Source organism: Xyrauchen texanus, chromosome 15, assembly GCF_025860055.1.
Source record: "Xyrauchen texanus isolate HMW12.3.18 chromosome 15, RBS_HiC_50CHRs, whole genome shotgun sequence".
NCBI lineage: Eukaryota > Metazoa > Chordata > Actinopteri > Cypriniformes > Catostomidae > Xyrauchen > Xyrauchen texanus.
Window position 1 is genome coordinate 1,558,859 of NC_068290.1, and position 27,928 is coordinate 1,586,786.

Sequence of the window (27,928 nt, forward strand, 5' to 3'; positions counted from 1 at the left end):
TAGTTTTGCGTTTCCCAAAATAGTTTTGCGTTTCGCCGCAATAGTTTTGCGTTTCCCACAATAGTTTTGCGTTTCCTCGCAATAGTTTTGCGTTTCCCAAAATAGTTTTGCGTTTCGCCGCAATAGTTTTGCGTTTCCCCGCAATAGTTTTGCGTTTCCTCGCAATAGTTTTGCGTTTCCCAAAATAGTTTTGCGTTTCCTCGCAATAGTTTTGCGTTTCCTCGCAATAGTTTTGCGTTTCCCCGCAATAGATTTGCGTTTCCCAAAATAGTTTTGCGTTTCCCAAAATAGTTTTGCGTTTCCTCGCAATAGTTTTGCGTTTCCCCGCAATAGTTTTGCGTTTCCCCGCAGTAGTTTTGCGTTTCCCAAAATAGTTTTGCGTTTCCTCGCAATAGTTTTGCGTTTCCCCGCAATAGTTTTGCGTTTCCCCGCAATAGTTTTGCGTTTCCCAAAATAGTTTTGCGTTTCCTCGCAATAGTTTTGCGTTTCCCAAAATAGTTTTGCGTTTCCTCGCAATAGTTTTGCGTTTCCCGCAATAGTTTTGCGTTTCCCAAAATAGTTTTGCGTTTCCCCGCAGTAGTTTTGCGTTTCCCAAAATAGTTTTGCGTTTCCTCGCAATAGTTTTGCGTTTCCCCGAAATTGTTTTGCATTTCCCCGCAATAGTTTGCATTCTCTAGCAATAGCTTTATGGTAAGGCCAAAATAAATTTGAGGGAACACAAAATTATTTTAGAAAATAAATTACCTCCCTGTCCTCTACAGGGCTCTGTACAATAGCGATTTTCATTTTCATCGTTTTTCATATTCATCGATCACTATTTCTGTGGGTAGCCCCTCCCACACTGAAATCTCATTGGTAAATAGTTTGTGTTGTTTAAAGAATAAACCTAAATGAAGTTAGATTTATGCTTAAAACAAACAAAAACGTTTTTACCAATGGAGTAAGAAAAATTTACAATTAACAAAAACAAATGTTTTTTTCTGAAAAGTCATTATTTTACGAAATTTCACTTCATAATTTTGTTTGAAGGACATTTACATATTTTTAAAAGCAAGAAAAAAAATACAGATTAAAAAAAAATTACAATTTGCAGTGCAAAAGTATCGGCACTAATGGCAGATACAATACAAAGACGTTTAGTTTCATACAAACAGCCAGAGAGCTGCGACACATTGGGGGGCGTAAACCTCGTGGAAACTGTACAAGTGGGTGTTTTCGGAGTCCATTTATGAAATGCATGATAGACTAAGGTGCTTGAGTGAAATACCAGTGATGGATTCGTAAAGCTGCCCATGTGAGGATGGAATTATGGGATATCTGAGGTGAAGATAGGAGCTGGTCCCCTATGATACAACAACCGTGTGGAGAGCAGCAGGTGTGTGACGCATCGAGTCCGTCCGTGTACGTTTGCTCACACACTGCCCTGGCCCCGCCCCGCCCCCTTCATCACCCCTCCTCTTCGCCATGTGGCGTCAGTACAGGCTCCAAGCGCGATTAAGCTGAGAGTAAGACAGCACTGAGGATGAGGAGGATGAAGACTCGGCAGGACCTAGCTGCTTTCCACACACACACGTTCAGTCCATCTTCTCTTTCTGCACCAGTTTAGGCGCATCTACAAAGTCGCGGCCATTGAAGAGGATGACTCCACCGGTCACGATGCTCGCCGTGCCCCAGAACAACACGTACGCTAATGTCTCCGTCCAGGTGTCGCCTGGATAATGGAATTTCAGAGGGAATGAGTGATGAAAAAGCAGATGCTTTTATCCAAAGCTACTTACAGTGCATTCAAGGTATACATTGTATCAGTTTGTGTGTTTCCTGGGAATCGAACCCATGATATTGGCGTCGCTAGCACCATGCTCTACTAGTCGAGACTATGATGTAAAGTATTAATCACGTAATGCAAGTCTTACCTGCCATCAGCAGACAGATTATACACATTGAGAAAGCCACAACCATGATGATCGGCAACTGAAACAGACAAGGGACATTTTATAAAGCGATAGCCACGGGATGGCATGTTTTAACCTCGTGCAACCCCTCATACACATGCGTGGACATGATACTTTGGCTTCCCTATACGCAACGCATAATTTAAATGAATTTAAACCAACTGATCTCAGTTCAGGAGACTCTATAATTATTATTATATAGGCTTGAGAATATGATATATAAATTGATATTCTATTTAAACATATTATTATTCTTCTGAGACTAACGTTTCTGACTCGAACTCCTCCTCGAGCTTTTAAGCTACATGCACCAAACTCATCACAGACCTTCAGACTGATCTCGAATAGTGTGCTATAGCTTTTATAACTGATCGGATTTACGGTATTCCAGTATCAGACTTCCGAAAGGCCTCATGTCACATTGACTTCCATTCAAGGTTTGAAAATGTTTCCTGTAATAACTCCTTTAGAGGATTCTTAACTCCACCACTCGTACTTTCTATCAATCACTCATCCCTTTCTTTTTTATCTTGTGCTAACACATGCTAGCAAGGCCTAGCGAAGTGTTACAATGTGCTAAAACATGCTAGCATCGTGCTAACACATAATAGCAATGCCAAGTGTAGTGATAAAACCATGCTTGCATCGTGCTAACACATGCTATCAACGCCTAGCGAAGTGATAAAACATGTTAAAAACATGCTTGCATCGTTTCAACACATAATAGCAATGCCTAGCGTAGTGCTAAAACATGCTAGCATCGTGCTAACACATGTTAGCAATGCCAAGCGAAGTGAAGTGATAAAACGTGTTAAAAACATGCTAGCATCGTGCTAACACATGCTATCAACGCCTAGCGAAGTGCTAAAACCATGCTAGCAACATGCTAACACATGTTAGCAATGCCTAGCGAAGTGCTTAAATGTGCTAACACATAATAGCAATGCCAAGTGAAGTGAAGTGATAAAACGTGTTAAAAACATGCTTGCATCGTAACACATGCTATCAACGCCTAGCGAAGTGCTAAAACATGTTAAAAACATGCTAGCAGTATATCTGTCTGTCTGTCGGTCGGTCTGTCTATAATTTTGGCTTGAGAAAGCCTAGCCTGAAAGTTTAAAGTTTGTCTAGCCAATTTTTTTTTAATCTAGTTTATTATTATAATTTTATTTTGAAATTTTAGCATAACTTGTTTCACACACACCACAGGCGCACAGTGTTTTTGAGAGCGTTTGCACTCGAACAAATTAAGAGGGAGTGCATTTTTAAAAACAAAATGTACACACAGTGAATGGACGACTTTTCGGTGCGCTGAGTTTTAGCATCTGCATCTCGAGCAGGACCGCCGCAATTTTTAGACCGTGTCAAGTTAAAAAGTACATTTTATTTCTTTAAGCACGTTCAGAAACCTGCATTCTGTATCAACTGGTTCTCATTATTTCAGGCTTTGAAGAAATCTTTAGAAGGCTTTAATTTTTATAATAAAAATATATTGAGATTTTGCTGCTTTCTTTTAGTGTACAGGCTGTAAATAACGACTGCATCCTTTAGAAGGAGCATTAGTGCTAATGTTCGAGCTCTCGAGATTTGGCAATAGCGAAGCAGAAATCAGAATCACTGTACATTTGTTGCAAAGCTGCTCATAGATGGAAATGTATCATTGCATATACTACTATTTACTTAATTTCTTACCGTGAGGAACTTCCAGTCCTTGGGTTCATGTAGAGAAGTGTTTATATCCGCCTCCTCTACGGCATAATTCCCCAGGAACAAATCAATGGAGTCCTGAATACACAGAAGAATAAAACCTCTGTTACCACACACACACACACCTGTCTGTCTATTACGTGTTCTCTTACCACCCCAGAATCTCCAGGAGATGCCCACCTGTCTGAAGCCATCTGAGAAGTTGTTCTTGTAGTATCTGATCATGGAGTTCCATCCATCTATCAGCAGACCCCAATGGGTTCTCTTTCCTGTCCTGAACGCACACACAACCAATTTCTTATACATATCCACACATATATACATTCACACTGTATATACATAACATGCACAGAGTCGGGCAGAGCAGAAGTGTCAAGGCTTACCTTGTGAAATCTGTCTTTAGGGCTCCTGTGCCCGCATACTGTTTGGCACATGCATTGGCATTGTCTGCCCAAGCTGAAGGGACATAGAGAGAGAGAGAGAGAGAGAGAGATGATGAAGACAGAACGGGATGAAATTAACAGCTAAAGAGGAAGTTTGGGGCAGGTCTTACCATTCTTGTATATTTTTTCAAAATCTGCCTGTTCTTCAATCCGCTGGCCCACATGAAGAACTCCCAATCTCTACAGACAAGCGGGAAAACATGAAGGAAACTCGATATCAATAGAGTTTGACAAGTTGCTAAGCTAACAACACTAGCAAGCAGGCCAACACAAAATCTGCAGAATTGTTTCCCTATTTTCTGCACTGATTTTTGGTTAAAATGGTGGCAATAACAATAACAAACATTTGTATGTTTATGCCATTAATCCTGCAATGGTAGAAAATGCTCTGCATTACGAATCATTTTGGTCGCAGCAACACTTAGATTGGTAGCTTAAGACATTTCCACGTGAGCCTGCTAATACACATAAAAATAACCAATTTTTAATTAGAGTGAACTATTATTAAATCAATGCTTTTGCTGCATATAACTCCCGTAAATTCAATCTTTATTAAGGAATGGTTTAATTCCAATATGGCCAATTCAGCCCCAATTTATCCTCCTGAGACAGACAGCACACTGGAGGTTAAGTCATGCACTAAATAGGGAGCAAGGGAGCAACCTATAGCTCTCCTATAACTGTTCTGAGACCAGTGCGGACAGACAGCACACTGGAGGTTAAGTCATGCACTAAATAGGGAGCAAGGGAGCATCCTATAGCTCTCCTATAACTGTTCTGAGACCAGTGCGGACAGACAGCACACTGGAGGTTAAGTCATGCACTAAATAGGGAGCAAGGGAGCATCCTATAACTCTCTATAACTGTTCTGAGACCAGTGCAGACAGACAGCACACTGGAGGTTAAGTCATGCACTAAATAGGGAGCAAGGGAGCATCCTATAACTCTCTATAACTGTTCTGAGACCAGTGCAGACAGACAGCACACTGGAGGTTAAGTCATGCACTAAATAGGGAGCAAGGGAGCATCCTATAGCTCTCCTATAACTGTTCTGAGACCAGTGCAGACAGACAGCACACTGGAGGTTAAGTCATGCACTAAATAGGGAGCAAGGGAGCATCCTATAACTCTCCTATAACTGTTCTGAGACCAGTGCAGACAGACAGCACACTGGAGGTTAAGTCATGCACTAAATAGGGAGCAAGGGAGCATCCTATAGCTCTCCTATAACTGTTCTGAGACCAGTGCAGACAGACAGCACAATGGAGGTTATGTCATTCACTAAATAGGGAGCAAGGGAGCATCCTATAACTCTCTATAACTGTTCTGAGACCAGTGCAGACAGACAGCACACTGGAGGTTATGTCATGCACTAAATAGGGAGCAAGGGAGCATCCTATATCTCTCTATGCAGTTAAGTGTGTTCACTCCTAAAATCTGATCAAAAGTTCAGTTTCAGCTGCAGATGATGTTTGGATCACTCAACATGTTTGACACACATGGGACGATGATCATCAGTACATAGATTCAACATTTATAATGTATCAGTTTATTTGAACATGATTGACAGTGATTGGATGATGCTGGACATTACTTTGAATCTGAATAAATTATGCTAATTTATGATGTAACGTCTGTAATAGGAATAATCAACACTCCTGGACACATCATAAACTATTTGACTATTTATAATTTAGTGTTATTTAACATTTCACAACTTAGTCCCGCTGTCCACATATGTGGACATCAATTGTTGCACTCGCTCTATCGCACCGTTGTCACGAAAACAGAGCTGAGCTGGAAGTCAAAGCTCTCGATCTACCGGTCAATTTTTGTTCCTACCCTCACCTATGGTCATGAAGGTTGGGTCATGACCGAAAGAACTAGGTCGCGAGTACAAGCGGCCGAAATGGGCTTCCTCAGAAGGGTGGCGGGCTTCTCCCTTAGAGATAGGGTGAGGAGCTCAGTCATCCGTGAGGAGCTCGGAGTAGAGCCGCTTCTCCTTTGCGTTGAAAGGAGCCAGTTGAGGTGGTTTGGGCATCTGCTAAGGATGCCGCCTGGGCGCCTCCCTAGGGAGGTGTTTCAGGCACGTCCAGCTGAGAGGAGGCCTCGGGGAAGACCCAGGATTAAGTGGAGAGATTACATCTCCACACTGGCCTGGGACGCCTCGGGGTCCCCCAGTCAGAGCTGGTTAATGTGGCTCGGGATAGGGAAGTTTGGGGCCCCCTGCTGGAGCGGCTGCCCCCGCGACCCGACTTCGGATAAGCGGTTGAAGATGGATTATTTAGTTTTTTGTGATCAAATATTGCACTGTGCGACATGGCAGTTTATTTGCCTGCAGTAAGCGAGCACACCTCTAACTGCGACTGCAGCAAGCGCCGCGCCAGCAGACTCTGAATCACATTAGTCCGATCCAAACAGTCCATGCAGTTGCTTCGGAAAGTCCCGTCCTGTTGCAGCTGAACAGTTCCATCAGAATCCACTAGGAAGTAGCTGTTCACAAAAAAATGAAATACACAATTGTTTCATTGCAAAGCAAAAGTCCATAGGGGTGCGTTGATTTTTATTTTGTTGCTTCAAACATATGCATGACAAATTAGCATTCGATATCTTTATTTTTTGTTTATTTGACAAACAACCAAAATCTTGTAGTGAGCACGGTGTCATACCCAAATTCATCCTGCATTTCCGCTACCATCTCAACCAGTATCTGCAGGCGATGCCACCTCATCCGGCTGCATTCCTTATGAAAATCAAACGCGATGTACCTGCAGGAGAACACAGTGAGACTGGAAACGTGTGTCCGTATCAGTAGTGTTTATGTGAAAACATTAACTCGCTCACTTGATCATGCCGTTGCTCAGACTGCCCACCATCTTTGCGAAGGCCATTTCTAACGGCTTCTCTGAGCCTTTCTGGTTTATCTGAGAATGAAACGGGAACAGAAATACAAATTAAAACGGAATGAAACGGAAGTTGCGACGACTTCCGTATTGTGACGTATTTCTGAGTGAAACGGCATATCGAACAAGAAAAAAACATGGGGCGGCGATTTGAGTTTATCCAATGGTTGTTGATTGGATTGTGGAAATATGGCCGTTGCATAGCGGAACGATGGCAGACCTGAATGTGAGTTTGCAGTGGACACACACACACTCACACACACACTCACACACACACCCACACACACACCCACACACACTCACTCACACACCCACCCACCCACACACAGACACACCCACACACAGACACACCCACACACTCACTCACCCACACACAGACACACCCACCCCCACACACAGACACGCTCACACACAGACACACCCACTCACCCACACACAGACACACCCACACACAGACACACCCACACACACACCCACACTCACTCACTCACACACCCACCCACCCACACACACAGACACACCCACACACAGACACGCTCACTCACTCACACACCCACCCACCCACACACAGACACACAGACACACCCACTCGCCCACACACAGACACGCCCACACACAGACACGCCCACTCACCCACCCACCCACACACAGACACGCTCACACACAGACACACCCACTCACCCACACACAGACACACACTCACACACACACCCACACACACAGACACACCCACTCACCCACACACAGACACACCCACACACACCCCCACACAGACACGCTCACCCCACACACAAACACCCACCCACCCCCTCTCACACCCACCCACCCACTCACTCACAGACACACCCACACACAGACACACACTCACACACACACCCACACACACAGACACACCCACTCACCCACACACAGACACACCCACACACACCCCCACACAGACACGCTCACCCCACACACAAACACCCACCCACCCCCTCTCACACCCACCCACCCACTCACTCACAGACACACCCACAGACACACCCACACTCACACCCCCACACAGACACACCCATCCACACACTCAGACACACCCACACTCACAGACACACCCACAGACACACCCACACCCCCACAGACACACCCACAGACACACCCACAGACACACCCACCCACACAGACACACTCACAGACACACTCACAGACACACTCACAGACACACTCACAGACACACACACACACACACACACACAGACACACACACTCACAGACAGACACACAGACACACACACACACACACACAGACACACACACTCACAGACAGACACACAGACACACACACACACACACACACACACACACGAATGTCAATTCAAGCCAGCTGACCCATAACCAAGGAAATTTGGGTTAAGGAACGATAGTTTTGAAGGAAAACACACCTTGCCATCTTCACCACCATGCAACTGACGGTTCGTTCAACTCTACGCAAGGTTGTGGTATTTATAAGAAAGGGGCGGGGTTTAAGCGGACTAAACGATTGGAGAAGTCCTGCATCCGTCTGTCGTGTTATGACATTTGGATTAAAGATCACAAGTAAAAAAACTAAACGTATGCATGAACAAATCCTTCAGGATTATATCAATGTGCAATGTCTCGCAGTATATGACACATACATGTACACACGGTGAGTCGACTAAACATACCAAGTTCAGAATCACTTGCTTGCCATACATTATGATCTGTGAGTCAAAATGCCTCTGGAAACCATCCAACTGTGAGAGAAGAGACACAAAGAAGATACAAATTAATACTCAATAATATCAGTTAGCACAAGCAATTTAAAGTGTTTACGTTTTTTAAGCTTTGGATCAATCTAATATATACAACTAACGCTTTGGGCTGAATTAATTGTACAACGTTATTATTTAATACTTTTTATAGCAGTATTTAAACAAAACGACAACAGAAAGGTAAAGAAAGTGAATCTTACATGATTGACACTCTTGCTGATCTGTGGTTTTGGTTTGTATTTGAGGTTTGGTCTCTGTGACCAGTAGAACGGGATTGACCCACGAGTCTGTGAAATTAAAGGGTCAAAGGTCATGGTTTTATAACAGACATTTATTTAACTCTTCATTCGGTCATACATTCATTGCGAGTAAAATGAATGCTGGCCAGTAATCTTATAAGGAACCACAACATAAAACATTGTTTAAATCAAATTGTAAGATCGATCGTCACTATTTAAAGTGTCTCGCTTTTCTGGAAATATTTGCCATTGCACATTGGATCTGCTGAACACATGACAGGCCAACATTTATAGAGAGCCACAATGAAAGATAAATAGACGATAAAAAGAAAAATAACTAAATATGACAACATCATGATTGATTTTAAAAAAGGTTATATTGTACTTCTAAACCATTTTTGCACTTCTGTTTTCGCAGTTCAAAACAACTAAGATTCTACATGTGTGTACTGTATATGACTTTACAAATTCATACTATGCATATGTTGAGCAATTCCATGGAAATGTCAACCACATCGTGAAAAACTACAAGTTTAAACCAGAGGAACAAAACGGCCTTTAAATGTTGTATTATAGTGCTCTATTGGATCATGCCGTCCAGACCGCTAGAGGGCGCCGCCTGCTCACACAGCTGACTGAAGCACTGAATGCACTGAAATCGCAAAAGGCATTATTGTGATTTCAATCTTAACTCAATCAATTGTGCAGCATTCATGTATATCAGACCGATATCTCGGAAGTCAAAGTCCGCTGGTTTCAAAGCATTTTGGAGGTTTCCCTCGTCATGTGGCCTATAGGTAAGTGCCGCTTTCACAGCTGTCACGTCCGTTTATGACGTTTTTCCTTATTGACGTGAGAACAAGACAGAATAAAAAATAAATGTTACATGTTCTTAGGAGTGCCCTTTGACATATTGTGGCTATTATCATTTCTGGATTGTGCATATGAATTCAGAGTTTTTACAAAGTGTGTTACTAATTAACTATAAATAAACCTTACATTTTTCATATCAGCGTTTTCATGCTTATTACCGATATGCCGATGGTTTTAAATTGGTCAATAATTGGCCGATAAATATGGACAGCCGATACATCAGTGCATCCCTAGCACCCCAAAACTCCACGTAGCAACCATAGACTGTAAAAAAAGATGGCCGACGCCCCTTCGCTCTTTTCCATTGGTGAGAACTGAAGCCGCCAGTGTCCCGATATGGCGCTGACATCTTGGGATTTGAGTCTGCGCAGTTGCGATTTCGGAACCAGACCTGCGCAGTAGTGAGCAGGAAGTAAAGCCGCGAAATCAAGGCCCCGCCCTCACTCTCGCTGAATCAACCCAAGCACACGCCCCTGCACTTTTGACGGTGTGAAATAATTAATTATAGAAATGTAGATATTAAATTTAAAGCTCCAATCTCCTCAGTCCTCCGAAGATCCCGAAAAAAAGTCAGTTGGTGCTTCAGTGACTCAGAGAACCTGTCAATCACAGCTGTCAATCATGATGTCACAGCAGCGTTTTTATAGCATCAAATAACTAAAAACAAACTTATTTTGAAAACAAACACTTGAAATGACATCAACGTGATAGAAACGACAGTAAATGACAGAAACTATCTTTGGAAAAAAGATATGTGAAGTGTAATTTAATTGTTTAGTTGGTCTCACGTCCCGTTGAATAACATGGGGAGGCGGGGTTTATGACCTATACTAGGACCAGTCACCGGGGGGGCGATCGAGACGTTTTGGCTTCACTTTTGAGGGCTTGTGCGGCACACTTGGTAGCAACACATATGTCAAATTAAACCACCAAAACTAAAATATGATGAAAAAAACTAAATAGCTGTCAGGTGCAGTTTGACACAAGTATACGAGACAAAAACAGTTAAATAAATCAATTTTCAAAGAAAAAATATATATATATATATATATATATTTTAGGGATGCACCAATGTATCAAAATCGGTTTAAGCACAAAGCACTGGTATGAAAAAAAGATTTTTTTCATTTTTAACTAATTTAATTTATTGAGTTGCAAGTTCAAAATAATTTTGTATGAGTGTAATACAGTATAAAGAAATACCAGTAACACTTTAGTTAACTATATAGTTACCATGAACAATAAACAATACAAAGGATGCGCGATGTATCAGCCGCCTATATTAATCGGCCAATTAATGACCAAATTATAACCATCAGTAAATCGGTTTAAGCATGAAAACGTCAATATGAAAATACGATGTTTATCATTTATAATAATTTTTTATCACACTTGGTATAAACTCAAAGCATGAATTGAAATGCACGATCCACAAATAATAATAGACACAGTATGTAGAAGGGTTGGCACTCCAACCAACATGTAACTTTTATTCTTTCTCGTTCTCACATTAACAAGGAAAAACCATCGTTACGTGACACGTCTGAAAGCGGCATTTACCTATATATGATGAGGTAAAACCATCCAAATACTTTGAAAACAGCAAACTTTGACTTCTGATATATTGGTGTGGTATCCATTAATGCTGCACGATTGATTGAGTTAAGATTGAAATCACAATAATGTCTTGCGCAATTACAAAAGCTTGAAAGGCTGCGTTTAAAAGTAGACTGTAATCAGTGCTTCAGTCAGCATTGTGTAAGCAGGCGGCGCCCTCTAGCGGTCTAGACGGCTAGATTCCATTATCCATTACACCACTGTAGAATTTAAAATGCCGTTTTGTTCTTCTGGTAACTTTTTAGTCCATGTTCAATGGAAATTACTTCTTGTTAGAACAAAAGCTTTTGTACCTCTTTGTACTTTTTTAAAATGCAATTCCCAAGCAAAACAGTGATCTGATGACAAAATAAGGTAAGTGGCAAAATATCTATTATTAAAATTATTTGTTAAAATCGGTATTGGCCAAAAATGTTCATATCGGTGCATCCCTAAACAATACTTTTATAGCATTTATTTATATTGGTTAATGTTAATTTCAGAATACACAAACACATTTTTTTAATTTAAAACTTGTAAACGTTTGTAAATGCATTATGAGCAATAAACAAAATTTTTTTTAGCATTATCATTAGCTAAGATGAATAAATGCTGTAACTCATTATTAGCAAATGATACCTAATGCATTTAAAAATTATTATAAAATGTTACTAAAAGACCTTCCAAAATGAATGAAATGCAAAAAAGATAAAGCATGTCGAAAATGCATAATGTGAATTTGTTATTGTCGATCACAATATGTTACATGTGAGTTCTATTGTTTAGAAGTTTCAAAAGCAGAAGTGCAAAATAAACGACTTTTTCCACACATTAATTGCACATCGGTGCATCCCTATAATATATTTTAATAAAACAGTTTCATGGCCAGTCAGAAATATTTATAGCTGGTACATTTTCTCAATTTACTCGCCACTGGCAGGTGTGGCATAGTGACACTTGGATGCCGTTTGGGACTCTTGATCTTTGATGACATGGAAACTACCAATCCACGAATTAGATTGGAGGAGATAACGGTTACACACAAGAAACTGAGGAATGTTGATATGGACTCTTGGTCTGAGAGTATTTCTGTGGATGTATTTTGACACAAGAAACATTCCGGCAAGTTCTTCCTTCCTGACTGTGGGAAAAAATGCAACCTCAGTCTGAATTTGGATTTCTTTTAAAGTAACTGGACCATCTATGGCTGTACTTCTATTCACGGCGACCAGACAAATACCATGCAAACTGATATTTGGAGGTTTTACCATTTCAGTGGCTTACCTGAACAAATGAAGCTTTTCCTCCATTATACTGAACAATCTGTTCCGTTTCAACAAAGTTAGCAGCATGACCCTCAGAGTCGATACCTGAAGAAAAAGAGCTTCGATTAGTAGCATCTGAATGAAGTACGGTAGTTTCAGAGGTAGAATAATTCAACCACACTTAACAACTGTTACCTCTGACATAGTAACGCACACCAGCCCTGAAGCAGCTCCTCCTGGAAATTATGTTCCAGTCGAAGATTTTGCCATTGATGCAGCACGACTTCATGTTGATGACTGTGGACTGTGATGTAAGGACTGCACTGTATGGAGAAACTATAACAGGGCCCTATGAAATCGGTTTAATTTTTCTTACTTCAAACTCCATTATTTATTTATTTATTTTATATATATATATATATATATATATATATATATATATATATATATATATATATATATATATATATATATCATCTATCTTAAGGCTGTCAAACTATTAAAAGTGTTCAAATTAATTACATGATGTGCCGATTAATTAAATGGACATTATCTATCTATCTATCTATAGTCTTTAAAAGAGTGATTTACTAAAACCCCTGTAACAATTTATTATATTGGATTTAAAACGCTAAAACAAGTTAACAACATCCTAGCAACTCTTAGCTACATGCTAAAACAAGCAAACAATGCCTAGCTACATGCAAGCACCATGTTAGCAATATCTAGCTACATGTTAAAAATGATAGCAGCATGATAGCATTGCCTAGCTACATGTTATAACATGCTAGAAACTCCTAGCAACATGTTAGAAACACCTAGCTTCATGTTACACTTGCTCATGGCATGCTAGCTACATGCTAAAAATTCTACCAGCATGATATCATTGCCTAGCTACATGTTAAACATGTTAAAAATGCCTAGCAACATGTTAGCAACACATAGCTTCATGTTAAACATGTTAGCAACATGATAAAAATGCCTAGCTACCTGCTAAAACATCCTAGTAACACATAGCAACATGTTAAAACATGCAATCAATGACTAGCTACATGCTAGCATTGGCTAGCTAGATTTTAAAACATGCAAGCATCATGCTAACAATGCCTAGCTACATGCTAAAACATACTAGCAATGGCTAGCTACATTTTAAAACATTCAAGCATCATGCTAACAATGCATAGCTACATGCTAAAACATACTAGCAATGGCTAGCTAAATTTTAAAACATGCAAGCATCATGCTAATAATGCCTAGCTACATGCTAGCACTCTATCTACCTGTAAAACTTCAAGCTTTTAAACTTTTATTAAACTTTCAGACAAGGCTTTTTCAAGCCAACATAAAGTTTGTCAACAAACTTTTCAATCTAGAAATGAAATGAAACTTTTCATTACACTACATTATTAACCCTGATGAACAAAAAAGTTCAAATAAAGAGGAGAACATCTGACGAATCCTCACGCAGCTCTTTTCAAAACACAACAGTTCATAGTTACCACATCGGACAAGCTCAATTAGGAGCTTCAGTGTAGGTGAATAACTTACAATAACACAAGTCATATTACTACATCGTGAATAATTTTTGGTCTTTTTTTAAAGCTTGACCATCATCGTCACTATGGTCACTATGAATTGTCTTTGCATGGAAAAGAGCTATGTGAGCTAGTACATAATTATAGAATTTGGATAAAAGGATTAAAAAAAAATAGCCTTCTGACAAAGTCAGTTTTTGGTAAAAAAGGATACAGCCGTGAATAACAGGGTAGACAAACTTGTGTAGCTGTGAAAACACAATGTTAAATGTGTGACACTTAAAAGCAGATTCACAGACATTTCTAATCCACTTAGCTACAATGGCTCTTTGGTTGAAATCATGGTGCCTCTAATTGATAGATAAACCATTTCAGCACAAATATATAATATTGAGATCAATGCAGATAGTAGATAAAATTTTGCTGTATCATCCAGTGCTACTTATAACACAATTCATTGTGTCTAAATCTAAAAACACTTGTGTACCTCAGGCTGTGCTAGGAATTCTCTCAAGAGATGACCGTTCCATACAAATCTCTGATCTGCCTGTGAAAGATAATAATAATAATACAAGATACCGTTCACTCTTCTGAGTCAAGCTTTAAGGAATAATTATAAAATGATTAATAAGAATATAGCAGACAGTGTCTGACCCGCTCCAGTAAACTCATTTCCTGAAACTCAGGGCTGGTGTTGGACAGTCGCTGGAGAGTGTGAGTCAGATCATAATCAGTAGCAAAGTAGAAACCGTCTGTGTTCAGGACGCTGTTGATCATGCACAGGAAGGTCTTGTTGTCCTGCATCTGGAGGATTCATATCAAGAATCACATTTCACTTTAGCCATTTTAATGTTAAGGCCACATTACATAGATTATTATTGTAATGTGCTGCCATCTCATATCATACCTGGTGTTTTGTTTAAATGTACATGTGGAGCGGAGGGGGGCGGGGCCGGGTCGGAATATCGGCCTGATGAGGCGCACGAGGGATAAAGGCGGCCGGTGACGATGGTTCGAGAGAGAGAGAATTACAGGCATGTCCGTCATGTGTGTGTTTATGTTTATGTGTTTGTGCTTTTGGTTTAAGTTTGAATTAAATTATGATTTATATTGACAGCGTTCGCTCTCCTTGCCCATCCTTAACAGTGTTACATTGGTGCCGAAACCCGGGAAGGAGGAGGGATGCCCGTCGCAGTGTCCTCGACACTGCCGTCCAACCAGGGGAGCTCCGCTACCATCTGCCGGGTGACAGAGTAGCCCGACCGCCCGGATGCAGTGAACGGCCACCGTCCGCAGGGCGAGTGGGGACTGGATTCCTTGACCTCCTGGAGCGATGGAGTTGCTGCCAGGGGCGAAGGAGTGCCCTGCCGTCCCCCAGAAACGCGGAGGGGTCGAGTGAAGTCCGCCGTCCGCGAGGGGAGGAGGGAAGCGACTCCCGGACCGCCTAGAGCGGTAGGGCCGCTGCCGGGGCAGAGGAATGTCCCCAGGTGCCGCCAGAAAAGCGGAGGGGCGTTCTGTCCGCTGGGGGTCAGAGATTTGACTCCCGGTTTGCCCGGAGAGGAGCGGCTGTCGTCCGCCTGAGTGTGGAGGAGTGTTTGAGGACCACGCGACGGTACATCAGAGAACCAGTGAGTGAGCTTCTTCTCTCTCTCTCTTTCGCACCGTGTTGGCCTTTGCCCTCGCCTATTTTGTATTTGTTGTTGTTTTTTCCCCTCCTGTCTCCTCCCAGGTCGAGGAAGGCGGGGATGACCACACGGGACGTAAGATACACCCCGCCCCAGGGATGGGGGGGGGGTGTACGTCATGCCGGTGGCACCCCGGCCTGAGATAACGGCGGGAGGAGTGTGGAGCGGAAGGGGGCGGAGCCGGGTCGGAATATTGCGCACCCGGTCCCCAATCGAGGGATAAAGGCGGCCGGTGACGACGGTTCGAGAGAGAGAGAATTACAGGCATGTCCGTCATGTGTGTGTTTATGTGTTTGTGCTTTTGGTTTAAGTTTGCATTAAATTATGATTTATGTTGACAAGCCGGTTCTCGCCGCCTCCTTGCCCATCATGGACTAATGTGAGTGTTACAGTACATATTTTTAGATGTATATTACTGTGCCTGTTATATTATCCATGGATTAATAATAGCAGTGTGGTTCTGCAATTGGTTTGGACTAAGCTTGTAGTAAAATATCACAGAAAATGACTGTTTACATGCAGTATTCCTGTAACGATGCTCTTTTTCTCACCACGCACAAGAAACCCTGAATTCAATCCAAACATGCAATAATTAAATAAAAAAGACCATGAGGTTTGTGTCTTCTTTTATATTATTTTACTCTTATGCATCATATTTTATGCTCTACCTCTTTTACTTAAATGTACATTATTTCATGTGTTTTTACATCACTGTAACTCGTGTTACATTATCAAGGCATTAAATAAAGAGAAGCTGGGCTCGGGAGTTAGTTTGGAATATACTCATTGTAAAATACATGCATAAATAAAGACAGAATTGTATTTAATATGATAGAATTTTATTTGTTTCAGTCCCGGTGTGAATAGACCATTCGTCTGCAGTTCACCTCGCAAATCCATCACGAATTTAGGCCTTTAATATCAAAAAGTGGACAAGTTTACCTGAATTTACCAGATTTTTAGTGTACATATATTTATTTTTTTCCCCATGAGATTTGGTATATTTTGTTTTTAGAACCAACTTAATTATGCAAAGGTGTATCTCACAAAAAATGTCCATGAAATTAACGTCACAATGCAAAAACTCTTAAGGCTCCAGGTTAAATATAATTTTTGTTTTATCACTAAATTAACACTAATGATGCAAGTATTGCAAACAAAATATTTTTAAAGGATTAGTTCCCCCAAAATTCACTGTTTACTCACCCCTGTATTGTTATAACCCTATATGACTTTATTTATTTATTTTTCTGAACAGAAAATGTTGTGCTCAGTGATGTCATACAACGGAATCATTTATTAGACTTCCGAATGATACTTTTGAAGTTTGAAGAGGTGCTCACCATAAACTGCCATTGTGACATCACTGAGCACAACATTTATTCACAATTTCTCCCTTTGGGTTCAGAAAAAGAAAGCAAGTCATATAGGGATATAACAACACAGGGGTGAGTAAACAATGACTGAATATTCATTTTTGGGTGAGCTGTCCCTTTAACATACATTGAAAAGAACCAACCTGATTATCAGTGAGATGCAGAACGGTTTTCTTGTAGGAAATAACATCAAAGTCCACTGCTTTCCAGACCGCATGGCCAAGTAGGTCACCCACTTTCTTTTTCTTGGTAATGACGATGAGATACATACCTGAAAAACAACACACAGTGGATAGATAAAGTATGTGAACCCTTTGGTATGAGCTGGTTTTCTGCATTAATTGGTCATTAAATGTGATCTCATCTTCATCAAAGTCACACGTATAGACAAACACAATGTGCTTAAGATAACAACACACAAACAATTATAATATTTCATGTCTTTATTGAACACATCCCGTTAAACATTCACAGTGCTGCGAAAAAAGTAAATGAACCTCCCAGTAGTAATGTGGAGTGTCATGGTTGTCTTTGGCAAACTTCAGGTGTGCAGCAATGTTTTTGTTGGAAAGCAGCGGCTTCCTTCATGTTGTCCTGCCATGAACACCATACCTGTTTAATGTTTTCTGTACAGTAGACTCATGAACAAAGATGTTAACCAGCTCCAATGATTCCTTCAAGTCTTTATCTGTCACTCTAGTGTTCTTCTATACCTCAGTGAGCATTCTGCATGTGTGCCCTTTGAGTTATCTTGGCTGGACGGCCACTTCTAGAGAGAGTACCTATAGTACTAAATCATCTCCATTTATAGACAGTTTGTCTAACTGTGGACAGATGAATATCTAACGGCCACTTCTAGAGAGAGTATCTATAGTACTAAATCACCTCCATTTATAGACAGTTTGTCTCACTGTGGACAGATGAATATCTAACGGCCACTTCTAGAGAGAGTATCTATAGTACTAAATCACCTCCATTTATAGACAGTTCGTCTCACTGTGCACAGATGAATATCTAAACTCTTCCAGATAACTTTATAACCCTTTCCAGCTTCATGCAAAGCAACAGTTCTTGATCGTAGGTCTTCTGAGATCTTTTTTGTGAGGCATGTTCCACATCAGCAGACGTTGTAAATAGCAAACTCAAAATGTTTGAGTGCTTTTTATTAGTCAAATGTAGCTCTAACCCACAACTCCAATCACGTTTCATTAATTGGATGCCAGGTTTGCCAACTCCTGACTCTAATTAGCGTTTGTTGATGTCATTAGCCTAGGGGTTCACTTACTTTTTCCAACCTACACTGTCAATGTTTGAATGATGTATTCAACATGTACAAGAACAACACAAAAATGTGTGCGTTATTATTTAAAACAGATTGTGTAACGCTGGTTGTCAAGCATTGAAACACAATCATAAAATGGAGCAGACTAGATCGTAAACAGAGAAAGATTATACAGTACCTGCTACCAGCCGTATAGTTCCCATGATTCCACATATTGGTCGTGTTATTGCTGATGGAGGAATATCCTTCCTCACTGAAACACATCAGAGAAAAATAATCCCCTTATAAAGATAAAACCTCATAAAAACCACACTTAGCAATTCTTTTAATACATTTATAGAAAGTTGTTTTGGTAACATATTTGAATATTTCTTATTTTTAATAAAAACTGAATATAAAATACACATTCATGGCTCTGAAACTTAATCTCATTTTGAATCATGCTAGGTTTTGTTTTTGTTGCGGTATGATTTTATGAACCATTAAACCCACCATAATAACTACCATTATGCAGAAAAGCAATGCAGGTAGAAAACGCGCTAGTCGTGTCTGGGACCTTTACAATTATGGCACATCAGTTGACAAATCCCAGTGTTTAGTGGTTGTTGGCAGTAACATATACATGACACATACTGTATATATACAAATTTAAAAGTACAAATGGAGTAGGAGTGTATGGAAGTATAATTTACAAATTGGATATTGGAGAGGCCTGCTTTACGACCCCATTCTCCATTAATCTCTTAATATTACTAGTAAAACTAGAATAAAAACTAAATGTAGCGAAAAGCTAAAACTAAAATGACAATTTGAAAATTACATGGAAATAAAAAGTAAATAAAATATAGTAGCAAGCAGACATTATGGAGACAAGCACCAGCATGGCACAACCCAAAGATCTCACATTGACAGAGAAAGCACAGATCATGCCAAGATGGATTAGGGCGGCTGTGGCTCAGGTGGTAGAGCGGGTCGGCCACTAATGGCAGGGTTGGTGGTTCGATTCCCGGCCCACATGACTCCACATGCCCTTGGGTCCTTGGGCAAGACACTGAACTAGCCTGCTACCAATGGCAGGCTAGCACCTAGCATGGCAGCTCTGCCGCCATTGGTGAATGAATGTGTGTCTGTGTGAATGGGTGAATGTGTCACGGTGTAAAGCGCTTTGAAGACGACAGCCGCTCCTCTCCGGGAGAACCGGAGTCAAATCTCCGACCCCCAGCGGACAGAACGCCCCTCTGCTATATAAGTGCAGACCATTTACCATTTGAACTAACGAATTTCCGTTCTAGAGTAGAATGGAGCAACCATTCAGTAAACAGAATTCAAAACTCTGATATGGCAAGTATTACACAATAGTAACCACAACACGTTGCATGAATATGACACACAAAGCAACCCCACACTACTTCAAATGTCTCCAAAAAGTCAATTATTTGATCAAATAGCCTTACAAATGTGTTGGTTAGCATGCAAACTAATGTTGCCCTATGGATAGCATTGTGATCAAATAGCCTTATAAGACAGAAAACCCAACAGTTAGCATGCTAAGCTATCATAGCATGTAGCATGATAACCATGCTAAACAGCCCATGTTCTTTTGACCTCCATGTAATGCGGTCTCCAAACTTATCAATCCTTTCAAAAGATAGCAGTCCCATATATCAGAGGAACAACACTAAGACAAAAAAGAACAAGAAGTATACCTTCAAACGGAAATAATCTATTCAGTAAACAATACAAAGATATCCAGTGCAATATAACATCAACTAACACTGGTCCACCTGGGAATCAAACCCACAACCTTTTGAACTATAAATCAGTGCTTTAACACACTGAGCCAATCACTTTGAACTATAGGTGGCACTGTCTCCAAACTGCTCAAGTATCATCAGGACATGATGTCGATGATGCATACCAATTGTCTTTGAAATCTGACAATGTATTTAAAAGATATATCATTTTTTAATAAATGTCAAAATGGTGGAGAGGCAGAATGGCTGATATGAGAAAAACTGGTATCGTTGAAATCCACATGACATAAGAAATCCACAGACACCAACCCCATGATTTAAGGAGACGCGGTTCAAAGGTTACAGGCAAAAGTTTCTTGACCCATAGGTGGCGCTGTCGAGAAACTCTGCACGTGCACAGACCATGGTCCTCATGAGGCATACCAAGACACAGCGTTGCCGGGTTACAGCCTCAAAGCTTCACAGCTACCTCATTAACTATGTGTTTGCATAACTTTTCAACCAAGTCAAATATAAACATTCTGTATTAGTCATTGCGGCTTGGTCTGGAGATTATTTCGAGTCATTGTGTGTGCAAATCAGGCAATGCAGAAGTGAAAAAATGATGAATGGCATAATCAAAGATGGTGGCCACTGTAATGGGTGGAGTGTTAATGTAAGGGGAATCATCAGGAGCAGAGTAAACAGACAAAATAAGAATTGTGTCTCGAAGACAAACAGTTCAAAAGATACACACACAATAAAAGCTGAATTTTTGACATTGTGGTGGCGCTATAGAGTATGTCCTAGAGACCCCAAATTTGGTATGGGGGCTATTCATCACCACCCATATGCATGTACCAAATTTCATACATTTCCTATGTACGGTATTATGGGCTGTCATAGACACCCATTGGGTAATAATTATAATAATACTAATGAAAACAATTGGTCCCTAAAAACTAACAATGTAAAACTATTATAACCTTGCTCATGAGCCTTTTAGCTTGATTCATTAAAGTCATCTGTTGATTAATTGGAATACACTGCCGTTTTTATTTTTGTTCATTCATATAGTTGTAAAGCCTTAAAAAAATAAAAATTCAGATTAATATATTTTAAGTTAAATATGTCAAATTACTTCTTAAGCACACATCAAGCACCGAAATATGAAAACTAATAGGGAAAGCACTAAAACAGACAATTCTTTGTCATAATAGCAATTAATCTTCAGCCAAATTTAATAATATTTTACAAAATATTTACATTTATTCTTATTTCTCTGATTTTACATTATATATCTCTGGGTGTAAGGAGGCTCGGAAAAAAAACTGCTTTTGTTTTGTTTCCAATCATGTAAACTGTATCTGAGAACATTTTTGTGTTGATACGACAAAGCAATCAAAAGTTACAACATTACAAAAATTATTTATCATAGTGTCCAAAAACATCTCAAAACAAATAAAAGATAATAATTGTACATAAGAACTAATTACACATGCAAACACAACAATGACTAAAGGTTTGCATAGCATGCAGACATGATTTTAGTCATGAGATTTCACAGAATGAGTCTCATTCTGTGTCATTTGAGTCATCATTGAGTCTGTGTCATGTGTTTGGCGCCATCTCCTGGTGGTCATATGTAATGAGTGATTGATCACATGACTCTCTGCCCAAATATGGATGATTTTCGCACCAATCTGAACCCAATCCGCTTGGTTTAGTGTTCCACAATGCTACATCATTTCCAATGACGTCATCTGATATAATTGTGTTTTGTGTCAGTTCTCTACTGATCAATGCATGCAATTATTTGAAGTGTGGGCTCATTGAAAAATAATCGCATCCTCTTAAGTAATGGTCATAATGGCTGCATGCACTGTAAAGTAGAGCTTCTAAGTTTCAAACGATACATATTTTGTGTTGGTCAAGACTGTAGTTATTAATAGTTTACATTTGCATTCTCATTTGGGGTCAAAACGTAGTTACATTTTAACCAAAGGGTGACTCATGGGAAATCATATGACTCGCTCCAAACGCTCTTCTGTGGCCTAAATAATCCTTGAAAGCATCATGCAATAAAAACTTCATAAAATGAGGTAAAAGTTACACATCAGGTTTAAAACCGTCAGTGTGTTCAGACGTTTAACGAGCCAACCTTTGAATTTTACAAGACAGACCAGAAACTTACCCAACAGAAATATGCAATCTTGGGCAGCTAAATGCGTTTGTTTGTGTGTAGATTCTTGTATGTATTCCGGTGTAAATTTGCACAAACTGAGTTTTTATTTTGTACCTGTCAGGGTCATTTCTGTGGACACCCTGTCAATGGATAGCACATCAGTGACGCCATCATCACAGGCTTCAATGTAGAACTTCTCAGGGGCAATGTGCCTGTGAATGCAATGGAAAGTTCATTAATGTGTGTGTGTTAACCTGCATATATTTGCATTTATATTTGTTTTGTTTTTTTTTGAGTGAGGATGCGAAGGAATTGTGGAATCAGAGTTTTGAGTACATTTTGAAGGACTATATGTGGGTCAGTGACGTCACACTCATTTTGATTTAGTTGAGTACACTCATGTATTCAAGATGCAAGGAAACTATTTTAATACCTTTTACTTGATGGTTACACCACATGACTTTTTTGTAGAAAATGCTATAAACATAAAATAAATAAATAAATGAACTCAAAGATTACATGTTTATTAACTTACCACATGTGTTTTAAACCACGTATATATTTTATACAACATATTTTTATCACCTCGGACTAGGGCTGCACAATTAATCACAACGAATCACGATTACGGCTATCACGATTATATAATCGTGAAAACTGATGATTAACGTGCGTTCACATCAGAGGCGGCGAGAGCGTCAAATCGAACGGAAGTCATTAATTTTCAATGACAGCCAGCGTCTCTTGGCGTCGCGGCGAGTCTTGGGCGGCGTGGGCGTCAGATGAAAGTTCAAGCGCGGGCAACATTATGGTAATGAGCTGTGACGCGTTTCGGCGGCAACCTATTGGAGTATAGAGGAGCTCCGCTCTAGCGAAGTCTAGAGAACACAACCGTGTAAACTTTGGTTCCCACCAAACATTCGTTCCGAAGATAAAACGGAGGAGAAAATGATTTTTGCCGTGGCGGGTTTCCCAGTAATATATGATCTGTCCCTGTTTGCTTACAGGGATATAAAACAACCAAGACCTAGTTTAGGCATGCGTCTGTCAAGAATGACGATGCTTGGGTAGTTCACATTAGTCCATGTTGGTTAACTTCATCCGTCTTTCCCTCAACTTTAGAAGGTTGTTGGCGTAGTCTAGTTGTCTTCCTTTGTGAAGTTGAGCCCTCCACTGATCCCGATTCCTTGATGCTACGGTCCATGATTCAGGTTGAATGCCAAAGTCCACAAGATCTCTTTTGAGTACATCTTTAAAGCGAAGCTTTGGTCTACCAGTGTGACGAGTTCCCTCTTCCAGAACGCCATGGAGGATAGAATGAGGGATGCGGTAAGGTGGCATTCTGTTTACATGTCCTGCCCATCTAAGACGAGTAAATTTGAGCCTAGATGATAGAGGTTCTGAATTAGTTATCTTAAAGAGTTCCTCGCTTGTCATCTTGTCCTCCCAGGTTTTTCCTATGATGAACCGTAGGTTTCTGGTGTGAAAAGCACTGAGTCTACTTTCTTGTGGGCTGATAGGTTGGCCAGCTTTCTGCTCCGTAGAGGAGGATACTCAGGACACAGGCTTCATAGATTCTGCCTTTAGTTCGGACGGACAGGTACTTATTCCGCCAAACTCGTTTAGTGAGTCTTCCGAAGGTAGAAGCCGCTTTACCAATTCTGGCACCCAATTCAAGATCAAGTGTCGCACTTCGAAGTTATTGTAGAACCCAAATAAGTGAACTTCTCAACTTCTTTAAGTGGGGTCTTATTGATTGTAAATGTATGAAAGTCATGGACATGTGACATTGTAACAGTCTTTTCCATGTTTATGGTGAGTCCAAATTTGTCACATGATTCGCTAATCGATCTATCAGGATTTGAAGCTGATCTGGAGATGACGCGCATAACGCAGCATCATCGGCGTAGAGTAGTTCACGCACAACAAATTGCTGGGTCTTTGTTTTAGCTTTAAAACGAGACAGATGGAAGAATTACCATCGTACGTGACAATAGAGAGACACCAGTGTTGTTGTCCAGGTCTTCGTGATGCTCTTTTGACTACATATGAGAAGTAAATACCAAACAGTGTAGGCGCTAATACACAGCCCTGTTTTACACCTCGCTTGATGGGAAACGTATCAGACAGCTCACCATCAAACTTCACCCTACCCAGCATACCGATCATGAAATGACTGAATCAGTAAGAGTAGAGTAGGTGGACAGCCAGCTTTCTCAAGGACCTGGAAAAGAGATTTTCTGTCCACATAGTCAAAAGCTTTTGTTAGGTCAACAAAAGCCATGTAAAGCGGTTGCCGCTGCTCTCGTGACTTCTCTTGCAGTTGTCGGACAGCAAAGATCATATCAGTAGTTGATCGCTGTGGTCGGAACCCGGACTGCGATTCTGGATATGCATCTTCAGCGATTTCCTGCAAACGTTTCAGTAGAATACGAGCAAGTACTTTGCCAGTGACAGACAGCAATGAAATACCTCGATAATTGTTACAGTCACCACGACGCCTTTGTTCTTATAAAGAGTGGTGATCGTTGCATCTTTGAAATCTTGTGGTACTTGTTTGGCATGCCAGCATTTCAGAATGAGTTGGTGAAGATGACTGGCTAATGGGATTAGACCCGCTTGTAGCAGCTCACTTGGTATTTCATCTGCACCTGGTGCCTTTCCTTTATTCATACTTTCAATGGTGGATAACACCTCAGCAATGTCAGGTTCATCATCAAGGTGATTACGGATTTGAGATTGAGGGAGGTTTAAGAGAGTCTGACGGCAAGCGTTTCCCTCTGCTCCATATAGCTCGTTGTAGTGCTCTATCCATCTTTTAAGTTTCTCCATCTGATCATCTATAATAGATCCGTCTTCTTTAACACACTACAAGTTTGAGATGTGGGTCCTGTTGCAGTCTTGATGGCTGCAAACATTTCCTTGAGATTTCCAGAGTTTCTTGCGGTTTCTATTCTAGAGCAGAGGGAGTTCCAGAATACCTGGACACACCTCCGGACAGTTGCCTGGGCAGTTGATCTTGCTGCGCGAGTGGGTCTTGACTTCAAACGAGCTAGTGCTTCCCTCTTTTCCTCTAACACAGGTTGGATTGTGTCAATGGATGATTTATACCAGTCTAGATCTTGACGTTTTCTTCTTCCGAAAGTCTTAACCGCCGCGTCATGTACAGTATTTCTCAGCGAGTCCCAGTATGAGTCAGGGTCAGATTCTTTATCTATGGACTTCAGGCCTTCCTCAAGTTTCTTACAGTACTCCTCTTTAAGCGCAGGTATGCATGTTTTTGTTACATCAATTTTCTTGGAATGTTTAGCCTGGCGATAGTAGGGCCTTGGCTGCAGCTGCACTGTAGACACAACTAGACTATGGTCTGTGTCACAGTCTGCGCTATGGTAGGTGCGTGTGTTGAGCACCTCCTTTCTCTGCTTCTGTCTTACTATGATAAAGTCCAGCTGATGCCAAGAATGACCAGTTATTATTACAAATGTATTTTATTTTGATAACAAACAACTATAATTTTAATTACTTTCTGCCATCGATCGATTTTAAAGAGTTCATGAGGATATACGCTACTTGTGATAGGTCGGCAAAAAGTAAATGGTCAACATGTCTGGATGTTTAAATTGCAGCCCCTTTAAATATAGTTCACAAAACAAAGCATTCTGAACAAATGTTGCCACCTATTTCAACTACGTCAGAGCGTCCACGAGCGTCCTCGAGCGTTGAAGGCAGGGCAGCCAGAGCGAATTTTGACGCTCTCGCCGCTTCTGGTGTGAACGCACGGTTACGGAGATCAATTTAAGTTTTTCAACGTTTTTGCAGCGGGTGAGCACTCGAACCAATCACTAACATGTCCGTTGACTAATGAAACGGCAATGGCCAATCAGAGCCGATTAAATTAGTCCTCTGTCTTATCAGTAATGACAACTGATCCTAATGTGCAAGTTTTAAATCGTCTGAATGCCCAGATGCTTTCTTTATGTTCCACCTCCGTTCGCGGTGGCACACGAAAACGAATACTGAAGAAACACCGTAGCCTGGTTAGCTCAGCGAGTATTAGCGCTGACTATCACCCCTGGAGTCATGAGTTTGTATCCAGGGCGTGCTGAGTGACTACAGCCAGGTCTCCTTAGCAACCAAATTGGCCCGGTTGCTAGGGTGGGTAGAGTCACATGGGCTAACCTCCTCGTGGTCGCGATTAGTGGTTCTCGCTTAGATTTGTCATGTTAATAAGTAGGCCAATGAGAATGTGATTTGTAAAAAATAGCAATAAAGTAATTCAGCTTAACTGTTCTAAGGGTGTGTTCACACTTGGCAGGTTTGGTTGGATTAAAACGAACTCGTGATTGATAGTGCGGTTCATTTGAACAAGTGTGAACGCTGTCATCCGAACCATGGTGTGCACCAAACAAGCCGACGGAGACCCACTATAGTGGGTCTCGGTCTGCTTCCAAACAAACTGGTGCGGTTCGACTGATATATGAATGCAGCATGGACCAAAGACCTCTAAACAGACCAAAAACAGGATGTGATGTCACAAGATGCGACCCTGAAAATCACGTGATTTGATAACATAGAAAAAGCGGTAAGTGGCAAACATGGAGTAGAACACCGTTGAAATCTGGTATTCTGAAGAACCGCACGGTTGCTTGCTTTGTCATTTTATATTTGAATCGACATTAATAATTACGATTACAATATCAAGGGCAATAATTGACAATTATGATTTTTGCTATAATCGTGCAGCCCTACCTCGGAAAAAACTAATTAGTCATTGACCCATATGTAGATCTATACACAATGAATAAAAGTTACAGCACAAAAACAGCATGAAATAGCAAAGATGTGAGACTTAACCTGCATATTTTTAACAACATATTCTAGTAGCCTAAGTAATGCTGTCCAGGTAGGCAGCTCACTAGATTTTGAGATACAGCCATGGACAACAATATGAATGAACGAGTGAGATATAATTGCCAAAACAGAGCAACGATGATACAGTTCAAGATATCTTTTGTTGACCATAATCGTAAACAACATTTCAAATGTTTATAAACGGACTATCAACACGGGCTGTGTCAAAACCCAGCGAACAGCCTACGTAGACAGCACTTTTTGGCCACGTCACTGCTGCTTCTGAGATGATTTAAAGACTTAAATAACAGATTAGGGATGAGCAGTAATCTCTCTTTTTATCAGATAATCTAATCAATGTATTGGTGATCAAATGAGTGAGTAAATGAGAAGCACTCACAGACTGAAGGTGTTGTAGGTGGTCGTCATCTTTCCCTCAGCTCTCGCTGACCTTCGTGACGTGTCACTCCTACACAAACCGGAAATGACCTCAGCGCTGTAATAAAAGTCCCTCACTGATGCGGATGAAAGCTG

The 27,928-nt window shown here is 40.7% G+C and overlaps 1 protein-coding gene across 1 annotated transcript; it reads right to left on the reverse strand.

The window, feature by feature from the left end:
• Positions 1-27,869, reverse strand: LOC127655739 (phosphatidylinositol-3-phosphatase SAC1-B-like). Its single transcript, XM_052143706.1, has 20 exons — positions 27,795-27,869; positions 22,658-22,755; positions 18,804-18,878; positions 17,487-17,614; positions 14,937-15,086; positions 14,770-14,829; positions 14,497-14,530; positions 12,943-13,044; positions 12,767-12,852; positions 8,975-9,061; positions 8,688-8,756; positions 6,947-7,026; positions 6,772-6,870; positions 6,457-6,595; positions 4,213-4,282; positions 4,043-4,115; positions 3,840-3,933; positions 3,645-3,737; positions 1,914-1,971; positions 1-1,711 (listed from the first exon to the last, which is right to left on the reverse strand). Exons 1-20 carry the CDS (start codon positions 27,821-27,823, stop codon positions 1,575-1,577), a joined length of 1,761 nt encoding a protein of 586 aa, XP_051999666.1. The 5' UTR covers positions 27,824-27,869; the 3' UTR covers positions 1-1,574.
• Between the last annotated feature and the right edge of the window lie 59 nt (positions 27,870-27,928).